At 49.3% G+C, this 27397-nt stretch overlaps 1 protein-coding gene across 2 annotated transcripts in view; it reads left to right on the plus strand.

Moving 5' to 3' along the window:
• The window catches only part of MYRIP (myosin VIIA and Rab interacting protein), a 140811-nt gene that overhangs the window by 79595 nt on the left and 33819 nt on the right, over nt 1-27397 (plus strand). Inside the window, exons 1-6 of one of the 2 annotated variants that reach the window (XM_084902845.1) lie at nt 13292-13420; nt 16038-16174; nt 19107-19187; nt 19734-19831; nt 19995-20075; nt 23484-23627. In XM_084902845.1, the coding sequence (XP_084758971.1) occupies nt 19742-19831; nt 19995-20075; nt 23484-23627 (315 nt within the window). In that variant the 5' untranslated portion in view covers nt 13292-13420; nt 16038-16174; nt 19107-19187; nt 19734-19741. Of the gene's footprint in view, nt 1-13291; nt 13421-16037; nt 16175-19106; nt 19188-19733; nt 19832-19994; nt 20076-23483; nt 23628-27397 lie in introns of those variants that run through there. The other variant, XM_084902844.1, reaches the window with a different exon arrangement.

Genomic DNA, 27397 nt, shown 5'->3' on the forward strand with positions numbered 1-27397 from the left:
CCCTCTCCATCTGCGAAACCTGCATGTAACACGTCCCAGCAGCTTTGAGTGTGGTTTTCATTAATGGCTCAGTCCATGTATATTTAATTACCCCAAAGGCTAAATGTCAAGCTTATTTATATCCTGGGCCAGAAATCAACAATCCATCTCTAGCATTTAGCGCCCCGTGTGCTTTTCCTGTGGCCCTCCGGCTCCGTGGGCTGGGGAAACGCTGTGCTTCTCACTGGAGCGTAGGTGCCAGCTTATTTCAAGCATAAATCTTACTGCAGCCACAGTGGCTGAGGAAACACAAAAACAAGGAATGTTCACCCCGCACATCATTACCTGGCTCTTTCCCGTGGGGCCTCCTCATCAGAAAGGAAATGTCAAAACACAGGCAATCGATGCCTTCTTCATCTTGACTCTCAGTAGATCAGCTGCATTCCTTTAAGCAGATACATTCAGGGAATTGGTTCCATAACTCATTCTATAATAAAACACTTAATACGTTTATAATCAATGTGTGTCTGCCCATGCAATAATCCAAAAGAATACTAAATTGTTTTGTTTTAAATATATTTTATTGATTTTTTTTTTTTTTTACAGAGAGGAAGGGAGAGGAATAGAGAATTAGAAACTTCGATGAGAGAGAAACATTGGTCAGCTGTCTCATGCACACATACACACACACACACACACACACACATACACACACGCCCGAGGATGTGCCCACAACCAGGGTATATGCCCTTGACCGGAATCAAACCCAGGACCCCTCAGTCCGCAGGCCGACTCTATCCACTGAGCCAAACCGGTTAGAGTGTACTGGATCATTTTTGAGTGAATAACCAAATTTAAAGAAACTGAGCATTACCTTACATTTAATAGACCTTTGAGTTTTGCCATGATGAGAAAACACAACCTCTCGGCAGCTTATGTGGGAGGTGACAGGGATTTAGTCACTCACTCAACACCTGTTTGATGGGTGGCCACTATGTCAGGGCAGTGAGGTCCAGCCTTAGGGATTCAAAAATCCAGACACAGATTCTGTGTTCATGGAGCTCACAGCCTCGAAAGGGAGTAAATAAGCCACTGTGTGATTCTCTCTGGGGTGAGTACTGAAAAGGAAAGATACAGTGCTGCGAGCAGGTCCTCATTTAGACGGTGGGGACCAGGAAAGTGACCTTTGAGTTCCCCTTAAAGGGTGGCGGGAGCTGGTAGACGAAGGCGGATGGTGGCACAGCGTGGGAGGCAGGCAGAGGAGACACACATTCCAGGGGAGGCCAGACGTGCCCAGGATGGCTTGCTTCTTAATTCCTCTCTTTTTCACTTTTCTCTCCTCTTCATTTCAGTTTCCATCCTCAGTAATAAAATATCGTAGTGGTGCTAAAGGCAAATGGAAGAAGAGTATTGAATTATCAGAAGAGTTCCTGCATTTGGGCCTCCTTAGATAGCGGACCTCAGTGAGACCTCAGGGGTCGGCAGCAGAGAGAGGTACCACCTCCTGCAGGGACCCTCACAGAGAGCTACCTCCAGCAGCCTGCTTTAGAGATACAGTTTCTAGAACCTCCCACCAGAGTCTGCTCTTCTTCTCCCATCTCTTCCTGCTTTTTTCTCCTGGTTAGGACTCCCCTTGGTTCCTTGGAAGTGCCCATGCCCTAACTTTCTGGGTTATCTCCGTGACAATTCTGTGACTTTGCTTCTCCATGAGTTACAGGCTCAAGTTCAACTAAGCATCCTTCCTCCTGCCAGCACAGGGCCCAAGCCTAAACATTGGCCTTCCCAGGCCCTGTGGGCAGGACTCAGACAATCTTAGCACACCTGCTCCTTTCGCAGGGCCCAGTGTATCACACCGCTAAGTGTTTTATCTAAAAGAAAGCCAATCGTATTTAATCTGGGCATCGACTTATTCCTGCTTACCCTCTGGGAGGAAGCATGGTTCCCATGTATGGAGTTGGAAGGCAGTAGTAAAGTGCCATGGGCAGGACGAGATGAAGGTGACAGATGTGGTTTTGCACATGTTGGGCTTTGAAATGGCATATCAGATGGGGAGCTGGCCAGCCTCAGAACTCATAAGTGCCTGGATGGTAGCGAGGACCAGGAGGACAACACCAAAGAGGAATCATAAAGTGAAGGCAGAAGAGGGCCTAGGATGAGCCTGATGTTAAAAATTCAAGTTTCTGTCCAGCCAACGTGGCTCAATGGTTGAGTGTTGACTTTGGGAGTCAGGGCACATGCCCAGGGCTCGGGCTCGATAACCAGTAAGGGGCATGCAGGGGGCAGGCAATCAATGATTCTCTCTCATCATTGATGTTTCTACCTCTCCCTCCCAACCCCTTCCTCTCTAAAATATATATATAAAAAATTCAAGTTCCCTCAAAAGAGCCCACAGAACATCAAGCTAAGAAATTAAAAGAAAGGTTTGTTACCCCAGCATTAAGAGGGGGCTAGCCAGTAGACAATACTATTTCACTTTATAAAAACCTTAAAAAATGTAAATCTATAGAAATGTCCTAGAGAAATAAAGCCTAATTTGGACAAGGCAGCATTTGGCATGAAGACAGTTCAATTCGGTAGAAGATGATGCTGTATTTATTCTTAGGAGCTTAAACAAACATCTCTTAAAGTCAAGATTCAAAGCTGCTGCAGAATGCTTTTCAGTGTCTTGGATTCTCATTTGGGTGTGGGAGCAAATGGCCAAAAGGAGGCAAACTTGAATTCAACATCGACCAACACATTGGCTAGGGAAGTGGGCCGCTTGGCCTGGGGTGGGTGACCTCCATTGCCTTCAGGGTTCCTAGGAATCCTGCCTGAGGTGTGAACTGCTCTCAGAATCATCATAAAGGCCCTAGAATATTAAGCTGTCTGTAATTCAAAGGAGCATTAGCAGGGGAGTATTTGGGAATTCGTTGATAAGGAAAGAATGGAAGAGGCTTGTAGTTTATCACAGTAGAAGTGAGGATGTGAGCTAATTAAGAAAAGGGGATTTAATTTATTCTGAAGAATGGTGCCAGGGACTCCAGTCAAGCAGCTTCCACAGACTCATCGAAATGAAACTACACAAAGACATCTGCCTTTTCCGAAGTTGTGTGTCTCTCGGGATTTGTGCAAGCTGAGAAGTCTCACTCCAGCCTCTAAAATGAGATCTCTCAAGAGACTCGTAGAAGTGGCCTTGTAGACTCAGGAAGTGTAACAAATTTCAAATAAGCTAAATAACTCTAAAATGTCTTTGTGGCAGCTGTGCCTCTCAGATGCAATCATAAAGCACTAAATTTTTTCATTGCTTTGAATCAATTTAGCTTCTATCTCTAACTTTGGGGAAGATAATAGACCATTCAGTAGGTAGGCTATGTCTTGGACATGATGTATTAGCCAAAAGAAGTGATTTTCTTTTCTCAACTTTTTAGAAATGTCCCCATGTATTAGATTGGTTTCTTTGTGCTTAAAAATTCCCTTTAGTAAACCAAGATTTGTTTTATATCCTCATATAAATAATGTTTGTGTGTTTTATTTATTTAGTGTTTACATCAACTTGTGAAAGAGGAAGGAGAAGGCATCATTTAAGCACGTATTTGAAAGCGGGAGGGAGCCAGGCAGAGGAGCAGTAAAGCAGGTTGCAGGTCATGAAAGAGAATGTCTTTCAATGTCAACAGAAAGGGGTGTGGCTGGGGAAACTGTCCTTCAGGAGTGAAGGGGAAACCAGGAGCAGGTCTCACAGGGTGGGAGATATATGAGTGTGAGAGCCTGTGGTCCCCCAGTATGACCAGAGGCAGAGGACCAGCCAGGGAGTATGGAACAAATGTGGCCATCAGCATCTTTTTAAAAACTTTATTGTTGAAATAAAGTCCCCTTTTTGCCTCTATTGATCCTTTCTAGCCTCTCCCTCCTCCTACCCCAGGCCTTTACCACCCTAGCCATCAGCATCTTCATCCTTGACCGAAAACTGTGGTTGGCAAACTGCAGCTCACGAGCCACATGCGGCTCTTTGGCCCCTTGAGTGTGGCTCTTCCACAAAATACCACGACCGAGGCAAGTCTATTTTGAAGAAGTGGCGTTAGAAGAAGTTTAAGTTTAAAAAATTGGCTCTCAAAAGAAATTTCAATCGCTGTACTGTTGATATTTGGCTCTGTGGACTAATGTGTTTGCCGACCACTGCCCTGAAACAACTCTAGGTCGGTAAGAAGAAGGCAGATGTAGCTTATTTATTAGCGAATATTTTTTGCTTGCATCGTTTTGTTCTAATTCCTCAGCCACTGATGAGATACCTGGAACCAACATTCCCACCTTGTAGCTGATGAACCTGATGCTTGCAGCGGTGGTTATCACATCATCCTTGTCCTGCATCGCCCTCAGAAGCTCTCACTGAGCTGGGTAGCTCTCCAAGCTGGAATCTTAAGATTCCGAGATGTGCCCTTGGGGTGCAGGACAGGGTGTATTCACATAGAAGGAAAATGTTGATCCCAGATATAGTTGGAGCATGCCAAAATGCTGGAGGACTTGTCTGTGCCTCAAAAAAAATAAAAATAAAATATGCTATAACTCCAACAAGAACCTCCCCCCACAAAATAATAAATAAATAATTGACAAGAAACAAAAACTCACCCCAGAACCCCAAACTAAAAAAGTACACGAGGCTTAACGGAATTTTCTCCCAGGCTCTCAGGAATGCAATCATTATCATAAAGCTTTTGTACATGAAGCTCTGAGGCGCATGCCTCTTTGCTGGACATTTCTGGGCAGTGAGCAGCTTGTTATGCAGAATTGCATTTGCTTCCCTAAAACCGCACTCTGTAGTTTTCTATTTTCTTCTCTCAAATTATGTACAGGGTTTTCAGGCGAAGGTGTGTGTGGCCATGAATGTGTGAGAGCCTATGAATCTATTTCGCTGGGACAAGGTCAAGGAAAGTCACTTCCTATGCTGTGTGCATCTCTAATAATAACATGAAAGTCCTTCTCTCCATCCTTGTATTTCTGACCTTGGGACAATCTCTCCCCAGAGCTTACCGACAAGTACCTTGCATGGCGCTACTGGATGCTGAAAAGCACTCCACGGGCACTGGTCGTGTTCAGAATTTCATCAGGAAAAGTCAACGTGTCCAGTTTTGTTTCTAGGCAGACTTCTTTCTTGCTTGGCGAGCTTTGATACCTTGTATAAAACCCCTGACCATTCTGGACCCCCCATAGGAGGCTGACAGTGCTGGGGGTGCCTGTAACGTGTCCCCCGAGTGCTCGGGGCTGGCCAGGAAGGAGCTTGGCCAATGCCCTGTGTGGAAAGCTGCCATGTTGTGAAGGGCCACTGTGTGAAGGGCGGTGGCTGTGTTCGGATGGCTTCGTGCACTGGGACTTAGAGGGCAGTGTCACCCCCAGGACAGCTGGGGAAAAAGAAGGGGAGGGACAGCAGAGGAGGGTGCCCTTCGCTATGACAGGCGCCCTGGTGTGAGGCAGACATCTGTGGACAGAGCCCTCTCTCCTTGTTGACCAGCCAGACTCTCTCCTGATGCCAGTTCTGCTGAAGGATGGTTTCTGGTCTCCAACTCAACTCTACGTTGACAGGATAGTGTTTCCCTTTTAGGAGAAGAAAACCCACCTCCGCTGGCCAGCTTCAGGGTCAGGCTGTTAGCGTGAGACTGCGGAGTTGGGTTTCCTGATCCACATGTGTCATTCTTCCGGCGCCAGACACTGTATTTTTAATGAAAGAATACGGTGTTTCTCCGCAACAGTAGTTTTTATGTGTCTTTTTAAACATTGATTGTTTTTTAAAAAAAATATATTTTATTGATATTTTACAGAGAGGAGGAAGGGAGAGAGATAGAGAGCTAGAAACGTCGATGAGAGAGAGTCATCGACCAGTTGCCTCTTGCATACCCCCCACCGGGGATGTGCCCGCAACCAATGTACATGCCCTTGACCGGAATCGAATCCGGGACCTTTCAGTCCGCAGACTGACGCTCTACCACTGAGCCAAACCGGTTTTGGCGTGCAACAGTAGTTTTAATGGCCATGTGACAAATCAAAGACAACACGAACCTTTCCATGTTTTCTTTTCCCCTTTAAAATTTTATTTTTCAACAACAGTTTACATTCTATGTTATCTTGTATTAGTTCCAGGTGGACAGCATGGTGGTTAGTACCTACCTGGCACCATATGTAGTTATTACAACACTAGAGGCCCGGTGCACGAATTCATGCACGGGTAGGATCCTGCCAGCCTGCCCCGATTGGGGACCATTTGGTTGGGCTGGCCGGGGGAGGGGCCATGAGTGGTTGGCAGGCCAGCTCCAGCCCCACCCCTTGGTAGAACTCCAGGTTGAAGGGACAATTGGCATATTAGGCTTTTATTATATAAGATTATTGACTCTACTCCCTATGCTGTACTTTACATCCCGTGTCTACTCTGAAAAGGCGTCTCTGTGTTTGATTTAAATCACCGGGCACACATATGAGCAGACAGTCGCTAAGTACACTCTTAGTGGGCTTGTATTTTATCTGAAATCACAGGCGAGAGTGATTTAATGAGTATTAGCGTCATGGCACAGGGCATTTTCCTTGTCACTTCCAATTCTCACATTTAATAGCATGCTTGATCTACCAGTTAGACTGTAGGCTTCGTGTCCAAGCTGCATCAAGAGCTGGGGAGAGTAGGGAGAATTCAAACAAGAAAGGGGACCTGTTTGGATTGCCTCCTCCTCTCCCCAGAGCCCCCCCAAGGAAGGTGATTGTTGCCCAGGGAAGTCTTCACCTCCCCCTCTCCCCGGTGATGGTGCCCAGGATTGGAGATGGCATTGCAGACACGCGTTAGGATGCATTTCAGAAGCTGTGACTCTGGGCGGAGGCCCTGTAGGCCTGGAGGTGGGCTCCGCTCTGGCTGAGCCTTCCCTTGCCCGGCCTGCTCGTTCCTGCTCATTCGCAGGACAAGGCCACTGCCCTGTGACTGCACAGGGGGTGCTCCTGGGGCTGCAGCCTCTTCTCCTCCAGGTTCTAAAACTGTCACTAACTCTCAGTTCACAGACCCTGAGGTCTTTGCAGCCTGTTCGTGGTCAGCATCTCAAAACCCCAAAGATGCCCCCTCCCCAGATTATTTGCATCCCTCCTGGACTCTCTCTCCTTTCCCCTTGATCCCAGCCAGCCTGCCCCAATTGGGACCCCCCCACCCTCCCAATAAGGCATGGGTTACATCTCCCCACATCCCTCCCCCAGGTGAATCTGACTCTCAAGACAAGTTCTCCTGCTGACTGGGGGTGTTCTAGAATTATCTGGGGCTTTGCTCTGGGATGCTTTCAGCTGTGCCTAGGGCTGTCACGGGCTGCCTTGTCACATGGGACTCCAGTTGGCCACCCGGAACCCTGAGAAAGGAGGGAGAGGAGAACTGAAAGGCATGGCCCACTTCCTGAGTGCCAGGCATGCTGTATAGGTTAGCTCACCAAGTCCTTAGAAGCCTGCTATCCCTGACTCACAGGGTAGGAGATGGGCTCAGAGAGGTTAGTAACCTGCTTAGAGTCACGCAGCTGATTAGATTCTGAGCTTGGATGTGGAATCCTCTCTTTGACTCTGAAAGCCAGAATCTTTCCACTGTCTCATGTTGCTTACCTGCGGGCATGATGCTACCCCCACTGGCCTCCGGAGGCAAGTCCGTCTCAGGGGCTGCCACCCCAGAAAGTGGAGTTGGCCACTGGGCTTCCCGTTCTGGGAGGTCCGGGTCCCTTGGTACATCACAGCTTTGGAGTTGGTGGCCCCTCCCCTCCAGGAAGCTGAGCCCCTCGCCTACTCTCTCTGGCCCTTGGCTGGACCCTAGACGCCAGTCTGCCATGGCCCACCAGCAGCTCCTGCCCAGCACTGGAACAGCAGGGCACGGCAGCCGCCCTGTCTCGGCATTGCTCAGGCACAGAGGTGAGGTGCCCCCAGCTTTCCTTTTGCTTCTCTCCTCATCGCTGTTCTCAGCCTGGTCAAAACACCATCCCACTTGCACGCAAAACCAGCAACAACAATATGCATGGCTTCCAGGAAGACCTCCTGCGCCAGAGCTTCCCCAGGTCCCAGCACCCCCCCTCCCTGAGCCGAGCGGGTGAGTCAGCTTCTAGCTGCTGCCTACACAGGTGGTGCAGCTCTGAGAAGCCCCAGCCAACATGCCCCCCACCACCACCGTCCCGAGGGCGGACCAGGCCCGGCAAGTGGGGCAGGACCCTGGGGCGCCTCCTCATCCTCTGCCTTCACACGGGGAGAACCAGCTGTGCTTTGGAGGCAGTCGGAGGAGAGAGGTCCCCAGAGCCTTGCCTGAGCTTCGCCAGAGCCAGAAGCTTTCTGAGGAACGTGTGGGAGTGAGCACACAGCCCCTGGTCATGGCTGATATACACACCACACACTCACAGACACGGAGTCACACATACACAGGTACCCTCTCTGCCTCCCTCCCTCCCTTCCTTCTCTGGCTCTTCTGCCTACCTCCTGTCCTCCTTCTCTCCCCTCCCCCCATCTCCTTCTCATCCACAATATGCTCTCACACGACATCTATCTCACACACTCCACAGTCCCTCTTCCTCCTCCTCCTTTTCCTGTCCTCCCCTCCCAGTTCTCCTCTTCTCCTTCCCTTCCCCTGCCTGCCTCCTCATCCGACCTGCTCTGGAACCTGTATACATGATAGGCATAGTGTTAGTCTCTTTCTCATTCTCTCACACACACACCCTCCCCCTTTTTTCCCAGATACATTTAGGCTGTACAGCCTAACACCTCACCCCTCTTTTCTTCCTCCCCAGTCCCCAACATACACACACTGACCCTAAGTGCTCAGACCATACCTGTGACCTCTAACCCTTCACAGGTGGGCTTCCCTGGTTTTGCTTTCTCAGGCTATACCACATCTGGACATGCCCCAAATGGCAGTGAAATCCTACACTTGCCCTGGAGGGATCACTCAGTCAGCTGGAGCATTTTCCCACACACCAACAAGGTTGAAGCATCATTCCCCAGTCTGGGTGTGTGCAGGAGGCAACCGACCGATGTTTCTCTCTCTCTATCTCTTTCTCTATCTTTCTTATCTATTTCTTTATCTTCCTTCTTTTTCTAAAATTAATAGAAGCATACCCTTGGATGAGGATTAAAAAATTTTTTAACTCATGTTCCAACTTAAACTATAATTCCATCTTCATGTGGTTGTGGAGTGCCCGAGATAAGAAAACCATGCTCAGCGAGAGCAGTGACCTGAGCGTGGTCACATGGCGGCTGTGTGACAGAGGCGGGCTGGAACCAGCTCTCTGAACCTAGGCTGGGATCTGTTTCCGCTTTTCTCTTCTGACTGAAGGTGCATCTGCTCTGCCCTAAACCTCACTGTAGTATGAGACGAAGTCGAGTTTAGCACACGACAAAGGCAGCATGGCAATGCAATGGGGAGATCTCTGCAAATGATTCCCAGCCCCTGATTTCAACTCTCCTCCAACAAAACCCTCCTCTCAGTGACCCAAGAAATCACAGATTGTTTTCAACGGGTCCATGATGGCAGGGAGGCTATCCAGCCAGAACCCCTGTGTGACTTCAGGCCAAGAACTGCATACAGGAGTGTCTGGACCAGCCCCAGGTGAGCTGCTGTGAGAGCAGCTGGGCATATGGGGCTCATCCCGGCAGATCTGCCCAGAGCCCCCCTCCCATGTCGAAGCAGCGGGCTGAGAGCACAGGCAAGGATGAAGCACCGGGCAAAGGCATCCGCCTCTCTGAAAGGGGGAACATGTCCTTTGCCAGGCACGATGACAACTGCAAGGAGAATCTGGGCGCTCCGAGCACAGCAGCTGTGCTCCCTGGCAAAGCCCCTGCTTTAATGTTTGGGTGAAGCAGCGCGCTCCCCCATCGTCCTCGCTCCTCCTGTCTGCATCCGTGTGCCGGGGGATCAGCAGCCCTGCCAGCGCCCGGAGAAAAGGCTCCGCTGTTGCCATGGAGGCTTTCACCGTCTTCAGAGGCTGGGCCTTGGCTCTCTGATCCCACTGCCAACCACAACCGAAAAGGCTTGTGGAGATGGGAAATCGCTTTTGTGTGTAACCGCTAACATCACTGAGAGCTTACTCTGTGCCGAATCCCTGTTCTGAGGTTACCCTCATAGCCACTCTATAAGGCAGCACTAATAGTGGTGGTGCACCCATTTGGCAGATGCTGAAACTGAGGAAAGGCTGGGTCAAGGAACTTGCCCGAGATCCCACGGGCAGGAGGTGGTCAGGGTTTACTCAGGGTCTCTAGTTGACTCGCTTACCCTCTGCATGCGGTGCTCTCAAGAATTTGGAAATCTGCCGAAACCGGTTTGGCTCAGTGGATAGAGCCTCAGCTTGCGGACTGAAGGGTCCTGGGTCCGATCCCGGTCAAGGGCATGTACCTTGGTTGCAGGCGCATCTCCAGTAGGGGGTGTGCAAGAGGCAGCTGATCGATGTTTCTCTCTCATCTATGTTTCTGACTTTCTTTCCCTCTCCCTTCCTCTCTGTAAAAAAATCAATAAAATATAGTTGTTGTTTTTTTGTTTTTTTTAAAGAATTCGGAAATCTGAAGATTTTCAAAAGGATAGACCCTGGGGTTCTTCGTCGAATCCTGGGCAGTGGTTTCAGGTTGGGTGAGCACAGCCAAAAGGCCCCTCCAAGAGCAATTTATTCAAGGCTTCTCTCAGGAGGTATTTTTGGCTACAGACAGATGTACCAGATCTTGCTATTCAGAGCCTTGAAGTCCACCGTGTGGAGACTGCTAACATAAAATAGAAAACAGCCCACCGCCGCCACCTCCATGCTTGGCATCTCTGGCCCGGCTCCCGCTCTGGAGGTGGGATTGTAAGAAATGTGCACGATTTCCATCCCCGAGGAGAGTGTCCTCAGCCCGACCCCCGAGCTCAGGCTTCCCGAGTTTCTCAGGAGGCAGCCAGCAGCAGAGAGGCTTGGGATCGCCACAGAACCTACCAGAAGGTCCCTTCTGCTCAAATAGCTTGGACACTGGGAAGGGGATGTGTGATCCTCTGTTATTAACAGGCACAAAGGGGCGGTGTGGACCTCAATGAAGATGAGCTCCATGACTTAGGAGAACAGGAGTGTTGCTGGAGGGATGCAGCTGGAAGAGTGCTCGAGCACTGCAATGTCCTCCATCTGCTCTCCTCTGTCCACCCCTGGACCCTCTCTTTGGGTTTACCACGGCACTTCCTGTGAGTCAGACCCGCTAGCACCTTCACCGCGCATGACAAGCCCGGATAGATTGGCCGGTCGGATGACTCGTGTTGGGCCCCTTTCAGAGATCACGCCACGATTTCAGTTTATTTTTCAAATCAATCAACAGCAGCAACCTCTTTTTGGAGATTTACCATTGAACAAAAATACGTAAAGTTCACGTTTGATTTGCAGACTGCAAATGTGTTCCTGTTTGGGTAAGAAGTGGCCATGGCTGAATTTTTGCATGAAAAGGAGTAGGTGAGGCCTGTGCCTTTTCGGAGTTTGCATGTAGATCCTGTGTAAGTGGACAGAACCTATTCCTGATGCAATGCATTCCAGCAAAATGTAGACAGAATTCTGCACACACACTCGTCTGGAAGAAAGGGACCCACCGGCAGAGGGTGGGGTTAGTTGTCAGCGGGCAGGAAAACCAATCTCCTCCTCTCCTCCTGAGTGCTCTTGGTTTATCTAAGGTCCTTTGCTCAGCAGGCGCTGTCTGTGTAACAGTGGTGAGCTGTGCGCAGGAGCCTGGGTCCCCCGTGGGTACTCTGAGTCATGCACACGCAAGCACACAGGGGTGGGAGCTCACGTGATGACTTGCAGAATATTCTACCTGCCGCTTCACAATCATGAGAAAAGCACATTCTTCAAAACCATGCCTAGATCCTGTAGAGAGAAGCATCCAACTCTTTCCTGTCAAATGTTCTGCTCCCTTTGTGCGTGTGTGTGTGCATGCATCTTTGTGTATGTGTGTGTGTGTGTGTGTGTGTGTGTTTGATCAGAAATTTTAAATCAAGACCTTCTGTTTTATTTAGCCCCAGGATGAAATCTTACCTGAAAAATCAACCCAGGTCTTGGGCAGAGAGCAGACTGGCCCACCTGGCATTGGGGATGGCACTGGGCAGTTAGGAGATGTTTCTGTAGAACCTTCTGTGCTGGTGGCCTCCTGAATTCATCCTCCCTACACACAAGGGAGGGGGGCTCGCAGCAGGACGGGAGGGCCGTTGCAGGGGTCACATTTCAAGCAGGTGCCTGGGGTCACAGAGAAATGTTCTGTGATGTCCCCTTCATCATCTGTGTTACCCGTGCCCGTTGCTAACCGTGCTTTGCCGAGGAGGTGGTACTGATAGGCGCAGTCTAAAGTATACTATGTGTTATAAAGCGCCACAAGCATGATGGTCTGTTCTGATCCTTCCAACAAGGTGGCAGTGGGAATGATGCCTATTGAATAAATGAGGATGCTGACACTCCGAAAATAAACTGCCTGTGGTCACAGCCAGCGTGAGGTCTTCACGCTGTGGCTACATGTGCACACGCTGGAGTCAGTATGAACGGGGCAAAACATGTGCACACCCTCCTGTGCCCCCCCGGAACAGTGCCCGCTCGCCCTGCCCAGAGAAACCCCCTGGTTTCTCTTCCACTCCTCCTCCCCCTCCTCCCCCACTTTTCTGGCTCTTGCTGCCATGGCAGGCATGTCTATGTTGAGAACATTTAGCAAAGCAGACCCGATGGTCTGACTCATGAGAAAGTACACGATGAAACCACGTCCTGGGTGCTTCTCTATCACAGGATCTGGAATTTACAAAGCAAGAGAGTAAAACTAAAAATAAAAATCAGCCTGGCCAGCGTGGCCCCGTGGGTGAGCATGGACCTCTGAACCAGGAGGTCACGGTTGAATTCCCAAACAAGGCACCTGCCCGGGATGCAGGCTCGATTCCCAGTGAGGGGCGTGCAGGCAGCATCCGATCAGTGATTCTCTCCCGTCATTGATGTTTTTATCTCCCTCTCCCTCTCCCTTCCTCTCTGAAATCAATAAAAAAAAATATATTTTTTTAAAAGTAAATACGAGCAAACATTCACATGGCATTTCCCCACAAAGTGTTATTCAATTGGGCAGCCTTAGATGAGTTTTGGTCCCTCTCCCTCCCGCCTCGCACGCACGCACGTGCGGACGGGTTTTTCTCAGCTTGGATGTCTGCGGTTTCACAGCTCGCGTCGCCTCCCTCCGAAGCCGGTAATAGAAACAGATGGTGGCAGTGTGCTGTGCGCCGCGCCTTCCTTCCCTCGGGGGGAGCTCTCTGGCAGGAGCCCCAGGTCTTCCTCAGAAGGATTCTTGGTTCATGCTCTGTCTTTGGGTTTTCCTGGCCAGGAGGACATGGAGTGAAGATTGGGGGACCCCTGTCCCCCCGTTATCTATGCCCTGGCATTTCATTCCATCTCAAGACACCTGAACTCCATCTGGGTAGAAGAACGTGCCAGAGAGAAACCCTCTGCTTCCGGTAATTTTCATCATTCACCCCTATTGACTTGCCCTTTATTTCCACGCTCCCTCTTATTGATTACGTACTATCGTCCTCTGCCATCGGCTGCCTGGTTGTTGTCATGGATGTCTGTGACAGGACGGGATCATTTGGGTCCTGTTTGGTGCATACATGTTCAGTGTTTTGCGTATGAGCATCTGTGCAAACATTTGCACAATGGATTTAAAGGGACATTTTGTACTACTGGTTTTATTTTATTTTTTTAATGGAAAAATGTATTTCTCGTCTCTTGATTGACTACACTGCAAAGGCAGGAAGAATGCATTCGGCTGCTGCTCAGACAGCCCTGAGGTGGCGCGTGCTGGCAGGTGTTGCTGCCTGCCCTCCCTGCAGTCGGCTGAGTCTGCGGCTGGGCTCCCGCCGCATTCCAGCCGGGAGCCGGAGAGCCAGGTCTGAATGGAAGGGTGCTGACCTGTTCCAGGCAGACTCTCCACTCAGGCTCTGTGGGCAGCAACTGCGGGGACATGTGTGTTCCCGGGGATTTCACTGTGTAAGCCTGGATTTCCACATAGCTCCTGCAGAATGCTAAGTGTCTGCCACCAGAAGGGACAGTAAGGGACTTCTCAGGGACCTTAAGCTAAGAGCTCAATCCTTGGATCTGTGTTTAATGTTCTTGTCATCAAAGTCATAGATGCACCTACACAAAATGTCAGCTGGTCCTCTTAATGGATTGTACAAAAAAACCATAGCTATCCTCTTCCCCCCCACCGCCACCCTAGTCCTGCTTGCTAAATACAATCATCTTCTACGTTAGCTTTCTTGTGATATTTATCTCTATACTTCTAAATGGCTTGGTACATCTCTGTATTCCTTAATATGAAAAGCTTTCATTCTGTTATTCCTCCAAACTCCCAACACAGACAAGTCATTACCAAGGGCGGAGATTGAGAAGGGAAACAGGCATTCTGAAAGTCAGAGAGAATCGCGGGAGCCAGAGGAAAAACAGCATTTCGGAAACAGTGAAGGGGTCAAACACATCCATTGTGGGCTGGAATGGCACCTGAGCGGAGATCGATGGCATGGCCCGTTGCCTTCACAGGCAGGTCTGGGACCACGGAGGGCAATGCCGGTGGAATACGCATGGGATTGTTTGAGGAGGGGGTGGGAGCGAGGGCGTCAACACTACTTGTAAGCCATAGAGACTCCAACAACCAGCGTGGGCCTTCACTGGAAGGGAACACTCCTCACTATAGAGCATGATGTTACCACTAATGGGACAGGTGAATCAAGCAAAAAGGTGGGAATTGGGCACATTTCTTAATGTGAACGTGAAGATGTTATCGGAGCGGAACTGGCACGTTGATGCGCCAGGACCTGAGAGGGGAGGCCGTGTCAGATGCAACTGTGTGGAGCTGGAACTTCAGTTGCAAAAAGCTGTGCTCATTTGTATTCTGAGGACGAGGGAGATGAGATGCAGGGAGATAAAGCGACATCTCCAAGGCCACACGCTGAGTGATGAGGTTGGGGAAGAATCCGTTAAGTGTTGACTGTTCTTTGCTGTCTCGGTCATACTAATCAGCATGGGAAGATGCAGGCTTTTCCCTTCTGGGCCAGTGTAGCTTGGAGTACAAATTCCTGCCGCTAGAGCAAGAACTGCAGCTCTTCAAATGAACTCTGTTGAGTTCTCTTACCTCAAGTTGGTTCTGACAAGTAAAAGAAGGCAGTCCCAATCAGCTTTTGAAATAAGAAGGCAAAAAAAAAAAAAAGCCATATTCACATAACCTTTATTCCTGCCTCCAAACAGCTGAGGCTAAAAGATATCATTTCACTCCCCCTCTCCCCTCCCATCCTGCTGGTTGACAACTGCCTGGTTGTGTATGAGTCAAACTCTGAACCATACAAAGAGGAATGAATCAAGCATGGGAGTGGAGCCGAGAGCTACGGAGATCACCTGAGATATAGGAAAGTTCAGGGAGGTCAGGGCCAGCAGCCTCAAGTCTGGAGGAGGCTCCGTGAGGGCCAGATAGGGACAGTAGGGCAGGTCCTGCCCAAGGCTGCTGGGCCCAAGCCCTGTGAGTGACACCTGGGCAAGTTCTAGAAGAAGCTAGAGGGTATGCTGGCATCCACCACCAGGCCGTTTCAGAAATGGATTCTTACATAGACCTTTCTATGGGCAATGGTATTTCTGTTGTTTTTTGTTTGTTTGTTTTAATATATTTTATATATTTTTTACAGAGAGGAAGAGAGAGGGATAGAGAGTTAGAAACATCGATGAGAGAGAATCATCGATCAGCTGCCTCTTGCACACCTCCTACTGGGGATGTGCCCTCAACCAGGGTACATGCCCTTGACTGGAATCGAACCTGGAACCTTTCAGTCCACAGGCCGACGCTCTATCCACTGAGCCAAACTGGTTTCAGCTCCGTTGGTTTTGATCCCTTCCATTCCAGCCTCCCTCAAAGCTCTTCTCCCATCTCACCCCCATGGGGTTGCTAGGGCACGAGTCTCAACAACTGATCTGTGGAATCCATAGACTCTCCCCCCACTCTCCAGGCAGCAGCCTTTGCGATCCACCATTCAACAATCTCATCTTGTTATTCTGATGTTCTCTTCTGTAACTCTGTGTTTTCCTCAGGCTTCTGCGGACCCAGTCCCTGGAATGGTTCTACAATAACGTGAAGAGCCGTTTCAAGCGCTTTGGCAGCGCCAAGGTCCTGAAAAACCTGTACAGAAAGCACCGGCTGGAGAGCGGAGCGGGCTTCGACATCCTAGGTATGCTGGCCGCCTCTTACTCCCGGAGTCCTTAGAGGGATGGGGGGGATGGGGGGTAGAAGAAGGCCTTGCTTGGAGGCCCCGTATGCTGAGGCACACTCACCTGGACAGGACAAGCTCCTTAAATATCCCCCTCTAGTGAGGAGGCAAAAATAGAACCTCAATCAAAGCTTCTGTTAAGTTTTGAGTCCTTCGGTTCCAGCATCCCCAGTGGGCTGGGTATATTAGGAGCAAAGAGGACTGAAGTATTTCTGCAAATCATGGACATTCTAAATCTGGATCCTTAGAAATAAAAGATTCTTAGTCATCTTTCCCTAAGGATTTAAGCATCAGCAAGGCATCTTGGGTCGGTTGAGTAGACTAGGTCTGCACTCGGATAATGTGGCCCCCACTTCCCTTTCCTCCTACTCCAAGATGCTCCTTATACCAGACTCCGAATGTGAGGGAAGGGGAGAGTGAAAGAAAGGATGACGCCTGTGTACGCTGTTTTATTCAGTTCACACAGCCAATGTAGGGAAGCCAGAATGAGGAAGTATATGCTATAGCTCTAGTAGACCAGCCAGTACAAAGAAATTGTTGTCAGGATATGAAAAGCACCTCATCCAAAAAAGTCTGTTTTTTTTCTGTCTAGAGGGAGGTTTTTCCCCCATTACTTTGCTGACACGGATGAATGCTTTTTATTCACAAGAAAGAGGTAGAGATGAATCTCCTCCATCTCATTTAGAGCTTTTTCACCATCATTATTTGGTATTCTCCAAAATAGGATGGAAGCATTAAACCTGGGGTCATTAGCGCCTTTTGTGGTGGTTGTTAGAATCTCTGTCTTTCTGCCTATGGCAAAGAGGGCAGTGCCCAAGATTGCCACCTATTATTTTTATCTTCTCTTTGTGGGGTTTTCTAAAAAAAAAAAAAAAAAATGTTTCTAGGAATGGAGGCAGAAAAGAGAACTTTAAAGTAATGGTGTTCACAGTAGTTTTTCAACCCAAAAATATTTCTCAAGAAAGTTCCAGAATAGAACCGGCTCACTCATATGCATGTCGTCTATCCTGTCCTCTCTTGTGCACCCTCTGGTCTGCTTTACGGACCCGTTTCCATGTCCCCAAATTCAGATCTCATTGGTGTTCTCCAGGGCTCCCTGCAAATGGAAAGGAAAGCAAACCCGTGTAGAGACTCTCACAGCACGAAACACAATTCTCATCTCCTTCCATTTCTCCCCATGGCCCCACTGGTGGAGCAGGCTGACAGGAATCCCAAGTGGGCCAGCTCAGGGCTTTGAAATCCTCCAGTGTCACTTCAAAGGGTAATCGTTTGCTGGGAATAACTGTCCTCCATGATGGGAACAGATGTAGGTCCCGGGCCTTCTGTGAGTCACCACTTCTCTCACCCGGCGCTCAGTCACAGCTCTTAGCACTTTGCATCCGGTGATGGTTGACTAAGCTGGGCCCCTGAGGGGCCACGTGGCGACAACAGCTCCTTTGTCTCTGTGTTCTCAAAGCAAGGCCTAGTGCCCGGCATATATTATGATCTCCATATTGCACTAGCTAGTTCAATCTTAAAGCGTTTTGTAGGTACCAAGACATTTCATAGAAATATTAGAATTGGTTGCTTTAATACAATTGGTATTAAATCATTTTATTGATGATTTCCTCTTGATAAATAATGAAGTCAAGCAGACGGGAAACACTTTATGAGATGGTACTCAAGCCTGTAAAGCTGTGATCATAAAATGAGATTTATTCTGCACTCCACCTAGAAAAATTTAGTTCCATCTCAAGTGCTTAGGTGGCCTCCTGGTTATGTTCGATGAGTGGGGAGTCATTACCATTGTCTTCTAGCTACCACCCAACAGCCTTGTATGGTTGTCATCTGCCATCCTCAATCCTGACTACTCATTAGGACCCCCTAAGGTGTTTTAAAAAAACAATCCAGTGCCCAGATCATCTTCCAATGCTCAGTCAGTTACTTCTGAATCTCTGGAGGGGGACCCCGTTCAGATATTATTTAAAGTTCTCTGGGTAATCTTCAGGCACAGCCAATTTCTCTATAATTTGTTCAGGAGAATTCTGAATAAATGGTTCCATCTTCAATTCATCTAAGGGAACTTATTTTCAGAATCTTTTAAAAATATTTTTTTATTGATTTCAGAGAGGGAGATAGAAACATCAATGATGAGAGAGAATCATTGATTGGCTGCCTCCTCATGCCCCACACTGGAAAACAAGCCCCCAACCGGGGCATGTGCCCTGACCTGGAATTGAACCAGTGACCTCCTGGTTCATAGGTCGACGTTCAAACAATGAGCCACATCAGCTGGGCCATTTTCAGAATTTTGATTGTCATATCATGATATGCAACATCTACAGTGTGTAAGGCCTGTGCTAAGCTCCAGATCTCTCAGTGCAACTGTTAGAATCAGTGCCATGGATGTAGCTAAAGAGCAGACATACAAGGTCTCATCGCCATCATGAGGAGAGCGCTCTTGTTAGTCCTCTTCTTCAGTGTCAGAGAGGTCAGGGTGCTTGCTCAAGGTTACATGACTAATACAATAATTTGCAGGTCAAAGGAACTGACCTCACATTTCTCTGAATTCAATCCATTTTTCTGTCTTGGACTCCACATTGCCTCCAAAGAAGGTATTGGAAGAAAGTTGGGGTGGTAGCAATGCTACATCAGGCATCATCAACGTGAGAAGAAAAATGTGATTGATCCAAAGTGTAGTATTGTTGTGTAACCCAGTGATTCCCTAACTTGTTAGCAGGGCTAACTTCAAGTGGGTAATGGTGGTCTGCCAACTTAGTGCATGTTAATTATGATATCTGAAGACCTTTGATAATCATGATCCTCTCTCTCTCTCTCTCTCTCTCTCTCTCTCTCTCTCTCTCTCTCTCTCTCTCTCTCTCTCTCTCTTTCTCTCTTCTTCCCCATCCCCCAGGAGGAAGCTTTTTTGAGGCAAACCTGGAGAATGAAGGAAGTGTTTCAGGAAGTGATTCAACATTTTATAGGCAATCAGAAGGTAAGCTTGCTTAGGAATTTACAGCTAATGGAAGGTTGGAAGAATAGAAGCACCTTCAGATACTGTCCACATCTCCCAGTAGCATTGTAAACACTTGATACAACTATGTATTGCCGGATGGGAGTCTCTAGGGGTCTTCCTGTTGTTGCCTCTTATATGGATCCATCATCAAAACAGATGAGTAAATCCAAGGCGTGGCCTAGAGAAGAGCATTTGCTACCCAGCCACCGGATACCTGGTGACCAACTAGTGAGTGTTTGGAGTTGGAATATAAAAATCAGTATACCTGGGCAATTCATAGTGAAGTATTCTTATAAAGAATGTACCACTTACTGATTAACTTCCCCCTTTTTTATACCATTCTAACAGTTCCCTCAGAGCAGAGGTTAAAAGCAAAAATAAATTTCTAGTTGCAAGTAAAGCCTCCTCCAACACTTCAGCTCCCTCTCCAGAGCTCTGAGCAGAAGAGCTAAGCAGAGCTTCCAGTGGAGCCATCGTTTTACTTGTCATTCCCTTTCAGAAAGTGACCTCTGTCCTGTTTCCTAGGACACAGCATGATGGACACATTGGCTGTTGCCTTACGCGTGGCCGAGGAGGCCATCGAGGAGGCGATTTCCAAAGCAGAAGCCTATGGGGACAGCCTGGTATGGACCCCCTTCTCCTCTCTGGGGCGGTGTGGGGCGGGGTCCTGGCTGCCAGGAAAAAAGTGCTGGTTGTCAGGAAACCAGTGCCAACCTCTCCCTCCCACAAAGTGACTGTACCCCAAACCTGCCCAGCAATTGGCCATTCTCTCCCCTCCCTCTGCAGGACAAGCAGAACGAGGCCAGTTACCTGCGGGACCACAAGGAGGAGCTGACTGAGGAACTGGCCACGACCATCTTGCAGAAGGTAGGTGGCCCCACCATCCGATGACCGCGGCTTACCACCCTGGCCCCGAGCAGGGCCTCCTGAGAGCTGCAGAGCAATCACTGGCACGGCTGTTGTCGTGGGCACCATTTCTGTGCCTTGTCGCTCTGTCCTCTGTGCTCTGGAGGCTAACGCAGAGAGACTGCACTGCAAATCTAAGACCAAGGGTGGAGTGTGTTTGCCTTTAGGGATTGAGCTGCGGGGGTGGGGAGCCAAGAATCCAGCAACTGAGCAAGTTACTCACTGGCTTCTTGTTTCGAGCATTATGTGTGTGCATGCCTGTGTACCTGTGTGTGCGTGTGTGCATGTGTGGGTATCCTCCTCTTACACTTCTCAGTCTTTTGCAGAAAAAGCTCACAGTCATCCCCTGCTACCTACGTTGCCTAAACTCCTTTACCGGGTGTGTCAGTAATGACTACTTGGAAACCACCCACCCCGAAACTCTGTGGCTTTACATGGGATTATTTCTGTGTTTCACAGCCAATGCTCCACCCCATAGAATCCAATTCAGTTCTGACACTAGGCAGCATTAGCACAGACTCCACACGTGAGGGGCTCAGTCCCACAAGATGCCGGTGCAAGTCTCTGGAATCCCCACGTCACCCACTTCTGCCCAGCCCTCCACAAATTCAGGGCTTCCCCATGACTTCTCTCAATTTGGATCATTTGCTAGAAGAACTCATAGAACGCAGGAAAGTGATATATAATACTTACAATGACCTCTTTATTATTATGAAGGATACAAATGAACAGCCAGTGGAAGAGATAATAGGACCACAAGATCTGGGGGGATGCGTGTACAAATGTTCCTTGTCCTCTCTGTGCCTGTGCCAGCCAGGAAGCTCCCCCAAGCCTCAGTGTTTTTAATAGATGCTTCATTTAGTAGGCATAATTGCTTAAGTCATTGACCACCTGAATGAACTCAATCTTTAGTCCCTCCCCCCCCCCCCCCCCCAGAGGTTGGGGTAGAGCTTAAAGTTCCTTGGTTTACATGATTGGGGTTTTAATTGCTTTTCAGTTACAGTTGACATACAATATTATATTCATTTCTTATTACAACATAGTGATTAGACATTTATGAAATGGTCACCCCAATAAGTTTAATATCCATCTGATACCATACATAGTCATCACAGAATTATTGAGCATGTTCCCTATGCTGTACTTCACATCCCCATGACTACTCTGTGACTACCAATTTGTACTTCTTCATCCCTCACCTTTTTCACCCATCCAGCCTATCCTCTCCAATCTGGCCACTATCAGTTTGTCCTCTATATCTATGAATATGTTTCTGTTTGGTTGTTCCTTTATTTTGTTTTTAAGATCCTACATGTAAGTGAAATAGTATGGTATTTGTCTTTCTCTGGTTGTTTTTGTTTTGTTTTGTTTTGTTTTTTAGCCACCAGCCTCCTTCTATCTAGTGGCCTTGGCCATGAGTCACCTCATTAGCATAACAAAGGCACTCCTGTCACTCAAACTATTCCAAGGATTTTTGAAGCTCTGTACCAGAAATCAGTCTAACAGCAAATATGTTTTTTTATTGTACCACAGTTTATTTCTCGCTCATGCATCTGTTCTGGCTCCATCTAAAGCAGTGGGTTGGGTCAAGTGTGTTCACTCTGGGGCCCTACTGAGGGCACATCAGCTACTCATGGCCATGACCAAGCACAAGGCAGCAAGAGGAAGCCAATGACATCTATCAAGGCCTAGGCTCAGCCATAACTCCCTGTAACCCACTCCCTCCTCACATGTCATTGGCTAAACCCAGGCACACAGTCAACACAAAGCCAAAGGTGGGAGGTACACCTGACCCTTGAACAATGTTGGGGTTAGGGGGGTAACCACCTGTGCAGTTGAAAATCCATGTATAATTTAAGTCAGCTTTCTGCTTATGCAGATTCTCAACTGCAGTAAGAAAAATACAGGTAAGCCTGGCTGGTGTGGCTCTGTGGTTGAGTGTCAATCCATGAGTCAGGAGGTCACAGTTCAATTCCTGGTCAGGGCACCTGCCCAAGTTGCAGGCTAGGTCCCCAGTAGGGGGTGTGCAGCCGATTAATAGTTCTCTCTCATCATTGATGTTTCTATCTCTCCCTCTCCCTTCCTCTCGGAAATCAATAAAAATATATTTTTAAAAAAGAAAAATACAGTTGACCCTTGAACCATATGAGTTAGAACTGCATGGATTCACATATATGTGGATTTTTTAAAAATCTGCATTTAAGTAGACCCATGGAGTTCACACCTGTGTTATTCAGGGGTCACCTGTATATTCTCCCTGTCCTGGGAGAAACACAGAGTCACACAGAGTCACACGATGAAGGAAGCATTGGACAAGTTCAGTCTTCCCTTTGGTCACAGTAATTCATGTCTCTTCCCCATGACGCTCTTCTCACCTAAACACCCCCAAATGCCTCATTCAATAACAGATCAAAGTTATTGTACATGTGATTCAGAGTCAGGTCCTTTTAAGATGGAGACCTATGAACTGAGCAAACAACTCGTCTGTCCCCATACACCAACATGCAATGCTGGAATAGGACAGCCAACCACCCCACCCACCTGCAGAGATGGGAGGTGACTGGCCCACAGCAGTTCTGAAATCCTGCTTGGTGCCCGTGCCAGGTCCCCACTCTGCAGGCAGGGGGTGCGCCTTGATGAGGCCCAGGTCTGTCCCTGTGGGTGCACTGTAGTTCGTTGCTCTTCTTGGCTCTCAGCCTTCCTCTTCATCATCTTGTCTGGTCCAAAAAGGCTTTGGGGAATACGCTCATCTTGGCAGCTCAGCAGTTTTCTCAGCTACTTCCTGCCTGTAGGAGGTTGGGAGCCCAGAGACGATTGTGTAAATGGACTCATTCAATCCCCATGGCTGTGCCCAACACAGCAAGCGGTGCAAAGCCAGCTGAAGCCAGCCCTGATGACTCCGGCTATCTGCCCCCTGCATAGGCCTTCCCGGTGCTTCCTAAAATCAAGATTTAGAGCCAGAGACTCTGTTTTGAGACCCAGCTCCACTATTTAGGAGCTGTGCATCCTTAACTGATAAGTTAACCTCTCTGAGCCTGTTTCATCATCTGTAAACCAGGTGGAGTTACCGTCTGTAGCTCTTAGCAGTGTTTTGAGGATTAAATGAGGTAAAGCATCTATGGTGCCCGGCCCAGAGTCTGGCACGTGATGGCCATCATAAAATGATTCTTTGTAAACTGTCAAGTGCCGTGGACTGTTCAAGGCTAGAGTTGTACTGTTTTGTCATAAGGCAGATCTGAAGGAGGCTGGCGTTCTGTGGAAAGCAAGCTCTTGCGTGGCTGAAAGAAAAATCCCAAAGGTGGTCCCGGTTGCTCCACGTAGCAGGACTCTCCAGTAACTCTCCCTCTCTGTCACCCACCCCCTCCCCAGATCATCAGGAAACAGAAGAGCAAAAGTGAGCAGCAAATGGACGAAGAACCAGAGTGGTCACAGCCGCAGAGCTGCAGTGTGAAGGTGGCTGACGAAGGGACCTCGGCCTCCCCGGGAGGCCAACCTGCCTCCAGCATCCCCTGGGTGAGTCTCCAGGCCGTAACGCAGGTGTCCTGCCCGCTCTCCCCGGAAACCGGGGCAGCACACTTAACCATCTGTAATTAATGCCTGTGCCCCCCGGATGGCATAAAGGAAAAGGGTGGTGGGCAGGGGGAGAAACTGAGGAAGAGTGTGTGAGAGTCGGGGTAGAAGGGCTGAGGGAGGAGAAAGAAGGAATAGATGCAAAGGGATGGTTGAAGAATCCAGAGGTGGGTTTTTCCACAGAGGCCAATCTAGGGAACATGGAGATGTCAGTAGGCACTTTTTCATTCATTCCAGAAAGAGTTATTTACTAAGTCCCTTGAGTGGGAGGAAAAATCCATATCAGGAAGATCACTTGCTTTTCCAAAACAAAAAAGGGACAGCAAGAGAATGGCCACCGCCATCTGAGTCACCAAAATAGCCACACTGAGACATAACCAGGAAGTCGAGGTGTGGCTCAGCCTTCCTGTCTGTTACCCTGAGACTAAGCCAAGGGCGCAGTCTCGAAGCACAGTGCCCTTCCTGTGACCGGCCTGGGCCTGCTCTGTCTGCAGCAGCGGCACCCGCCTGTGGAATCCAGGCTCTCCGGGTGCGAGGCCCCAGCGGAGGGCACGCAGAGCATGGGAGAAGCAGAGGCTGAGCCTGGGGAGACTCAGCAAGAGGAGGACTGGCTAGTTGGGCGTGGGTTCCACAGCTCCAGGTGCCAGCAGGCAGAGCATGGGGCTAGCCCAGTGGTCAGCAAACTCATTAGTCCACAGAGCCCAATATCAACAGTACAACGATTGACATTTCTTTCGAGAACCACATTTTTTAAACATAAACTTCTTCAAAGTAGACTTGCCCAGGCCGTGGTATTTTGTGGAAGAGCCACATTCAAGGGGCCAAAGAGCCTCATGTGGTTCGTGAGCTGCAGTTTGCCGACCACAGGGCTAGGGCAACACACAGGTACAGCTTAAAACTAGAACGTCAAATGAGTGGGGAGCAGGGGTGCAGGTGGGGGGCAATGCATAGTGCTTACCCAACTCCTCCTGGAGGTTAGGGGCAAGTGCCCCCTTTCTGAACAGAGGGAAAGAAGGGTATGCAGAGCAGCCACAGGGCAGACACGCCATCCCAGAAGGGATGGGCAGCAGCCTCGCCTGCATACACCTGCCCGGGGTTCGCCAGCCGCCAGGCCCGTGGGGATGACAAGGAGCCTGCTATGGCTTTATCCGAGCTTTAACTTCCCTGGCTGATTGGCAGGCCCTTCCCTCGTTGTCGTCACCGTGCAGTCAGCGTGTGTGTGTGTCCCCGCCGCCTTCCCTAAGGGAGCCTTTTAGCGCAAAGTTCCCGCCTGGGTTCCAAACCAGCACCTCTCGGGCCTTTCTCTTCTGGTCGGAGATCTGTCTTGCCAGACGCCTGCCTCCCACGCGGCGCGGCCTTCACTCTGGCTTCGACGCCGAGGTAGACAGCGCTGACTCATTCCTTACTCTTTTCCTGGGCAAAGAGCAGAATATGGTCTCTTTCCCGATGTTGGTATAGAATAGGGCCCGGGGAAGTCCCTCTGTGACTCTCAAACATCTTTTGAATCTCTTTGCAAGTTATGTGCACTCCCCAGGATCAGTCCACTTTTGGGGAAGGGGGGCATCACAGAGGTATCAGGAGATAGAACCTCGAGTTTGTAGTTTGAAATAAAAGCCCATAAAGGACATTGGTGCACCCCCTTGGGTAAGCACTTCTTCCGGTTAACACTTTAACCCCGGGTTATGTGGCCTGGCAGGGGAGTGGGCACCGTACCTCAGGGACAAGATCACTACAACCTTCATCCTGAGCTTGGATGTTTCATCAAGGCGTCTCCTCCTGTCCCTTCCTGCGAGTTCTCCCCAGGCCGTGACTGGTACCATGGAAACAGCATGTTTTCACCTACAGTGCTCAGTCAGGAGACGTGAACGCTTGCCTTTCTGCAGCCACACTATGCTCATGGGAACCGCCCCACACAGAGCAGCCTGACTCTGGGAATAAAGAGAAATCCAGCATCCAGCTCCGCCCGGGGCACAGTTGCCCCCCCCTGAGCATCGTGATTGCCAATGGTCACAGGCCCAACTTCCCTTGGCCAGGACCCCTTTTCCTTCCCCTCTAGCCGGCACCACAGCAGGGCCAGCCTGGGGCCCTCGAGGTGGGGGCACATCTAGTGGACAAGGATCAGCTTCCTCATGGGTTCCATGCAGAGCATCTGGGCACACTGCCCACCCACATGGGCGAGGCCAATGCTTCCCTCCCCTCCCTGCCGTACCCCTGCCCCGCCTGGTCCACTCCAGGCCCTAGACCCCTGCGATGAGGGAGCCTTTGCTGGGACCACATTCGGGAATTGGGGCCTGAGAGGGACTGTCAAGGCCACCACATTGCCTGACTCTGGCTGCCCCATTCACCTGGAATACAATATGAGGAGCAACCCCAGCGTGATGGCCACAAACGCTGACGAGGCCCGAGTGGGAGGGGACAGGAACCATTGCTGTGAGGAGCAGGCACTCTGTTTGCCCATCACAAGATGGGGATGCAGGCATCATTAGACCCATTTTACAGGTGAGGAGACGGAGGCTAAAGCTTTCACATAACTTCCTTAAGGTCACCCACGTGCTAGTGGGTGGGGCCAGGCATTGAATACCTTTTTCCTGCTCCAATGCCCTTGATCTAGCATCTTCCTCTGTACAGCTCGGGGAGTAACTGCTCCGAGTTCGGAGCGCTGCAGGCTCCCTGGGCCTAACTGCAAATCCCAAACTTAATTCATTCCCATTCAGCCAGGGTTTCTCATCTGTTCTCTTGAAAGTTCAGTGTGATTGTTCTCTTTTTAATTTCCTCCGTTATTGTGTGGTTCTCTGCCTGCAGGGGGTCAGCGCCAGCCACCTTTCAAAGCCTATGATGCAATATCCTAAAAGGTCCAGCCCAGGGTTATCATTCATTCAGTGCCTGTTCCTTTGGGCGCCTGTATATAAAAATGTGTCTCCGTAATAATACGATGATCCTCCTGATATCATGATGGTGGCAGCAGGGGCCAGGCACTCGGGATGTGCCAGTGAGTAAGCCTGGCCCTGACTCTCTCTCTGTCTCTCTTCTTTTCTATTTCCCTCCCCCGTTTCACTGTATCACTGCTGTTTTCTGCCTCCCAGTTGCTCTCTCCTTTGACAGGCTGTCCCACAGACCTGAAGTCATTTTTATTATTGTTATAATTATTGGATTGAATTCAATGGCTACGACTGACCCTCCAAACACAAAGCAAAGCTGTCTCAATTGTTGAGTCATCTGACCGCTATTACCGGTCCCTTAGCTCCCAAACCCTCGATGCTAAAAACGTTCTGTCCCTGTTTTATGCTGTGAGCTCCTTGACCGTGAAGACTGTTCTGATAGGGATTGGTGCCTCGAGGAGCCTGGCAGGCCATGATGACAATTAGAGCAATCATAGCGCCGTTTCTAGAGGTGTAGGTAGAATGCGCTGCTGCTGCCCACTCAGGACGCAGCGACTGTAAAGGAAGGGGCCGTTGGCCCTTGAACAACAGGGCTTGACCTACGCAGGCCCACTTCTATGTGGATTTTTCCCAACAAATACTGTGACTGTATTTTCTCTGCCTTATGATTTTCTTTCCTCTAGCTTACCTTATTATTAAACACACACACACACACACACACACACACACACACACACACACAATATACAGCCCAGCCAGTGTGGTTCAGTGTTTGAGCATCAGCCCATGAACCAGGAGGTCCCGTTAAGATTCCTGGTCAGGGCACATGCCTGG

This window comes from Pipistrellus hanaki (genome assembly GCF_964339955.1).
Source record: "Pipistrellus hanaki genome assembly, chromosome: 13".
In the NCBI taxonomy this organism is placed as follows: Eukaryota; Metazoa; Chordata; class Mammalia; order Chiroptera; family Vespertilionidae; genus Pipistrellus; species Pipistrellus hanaki.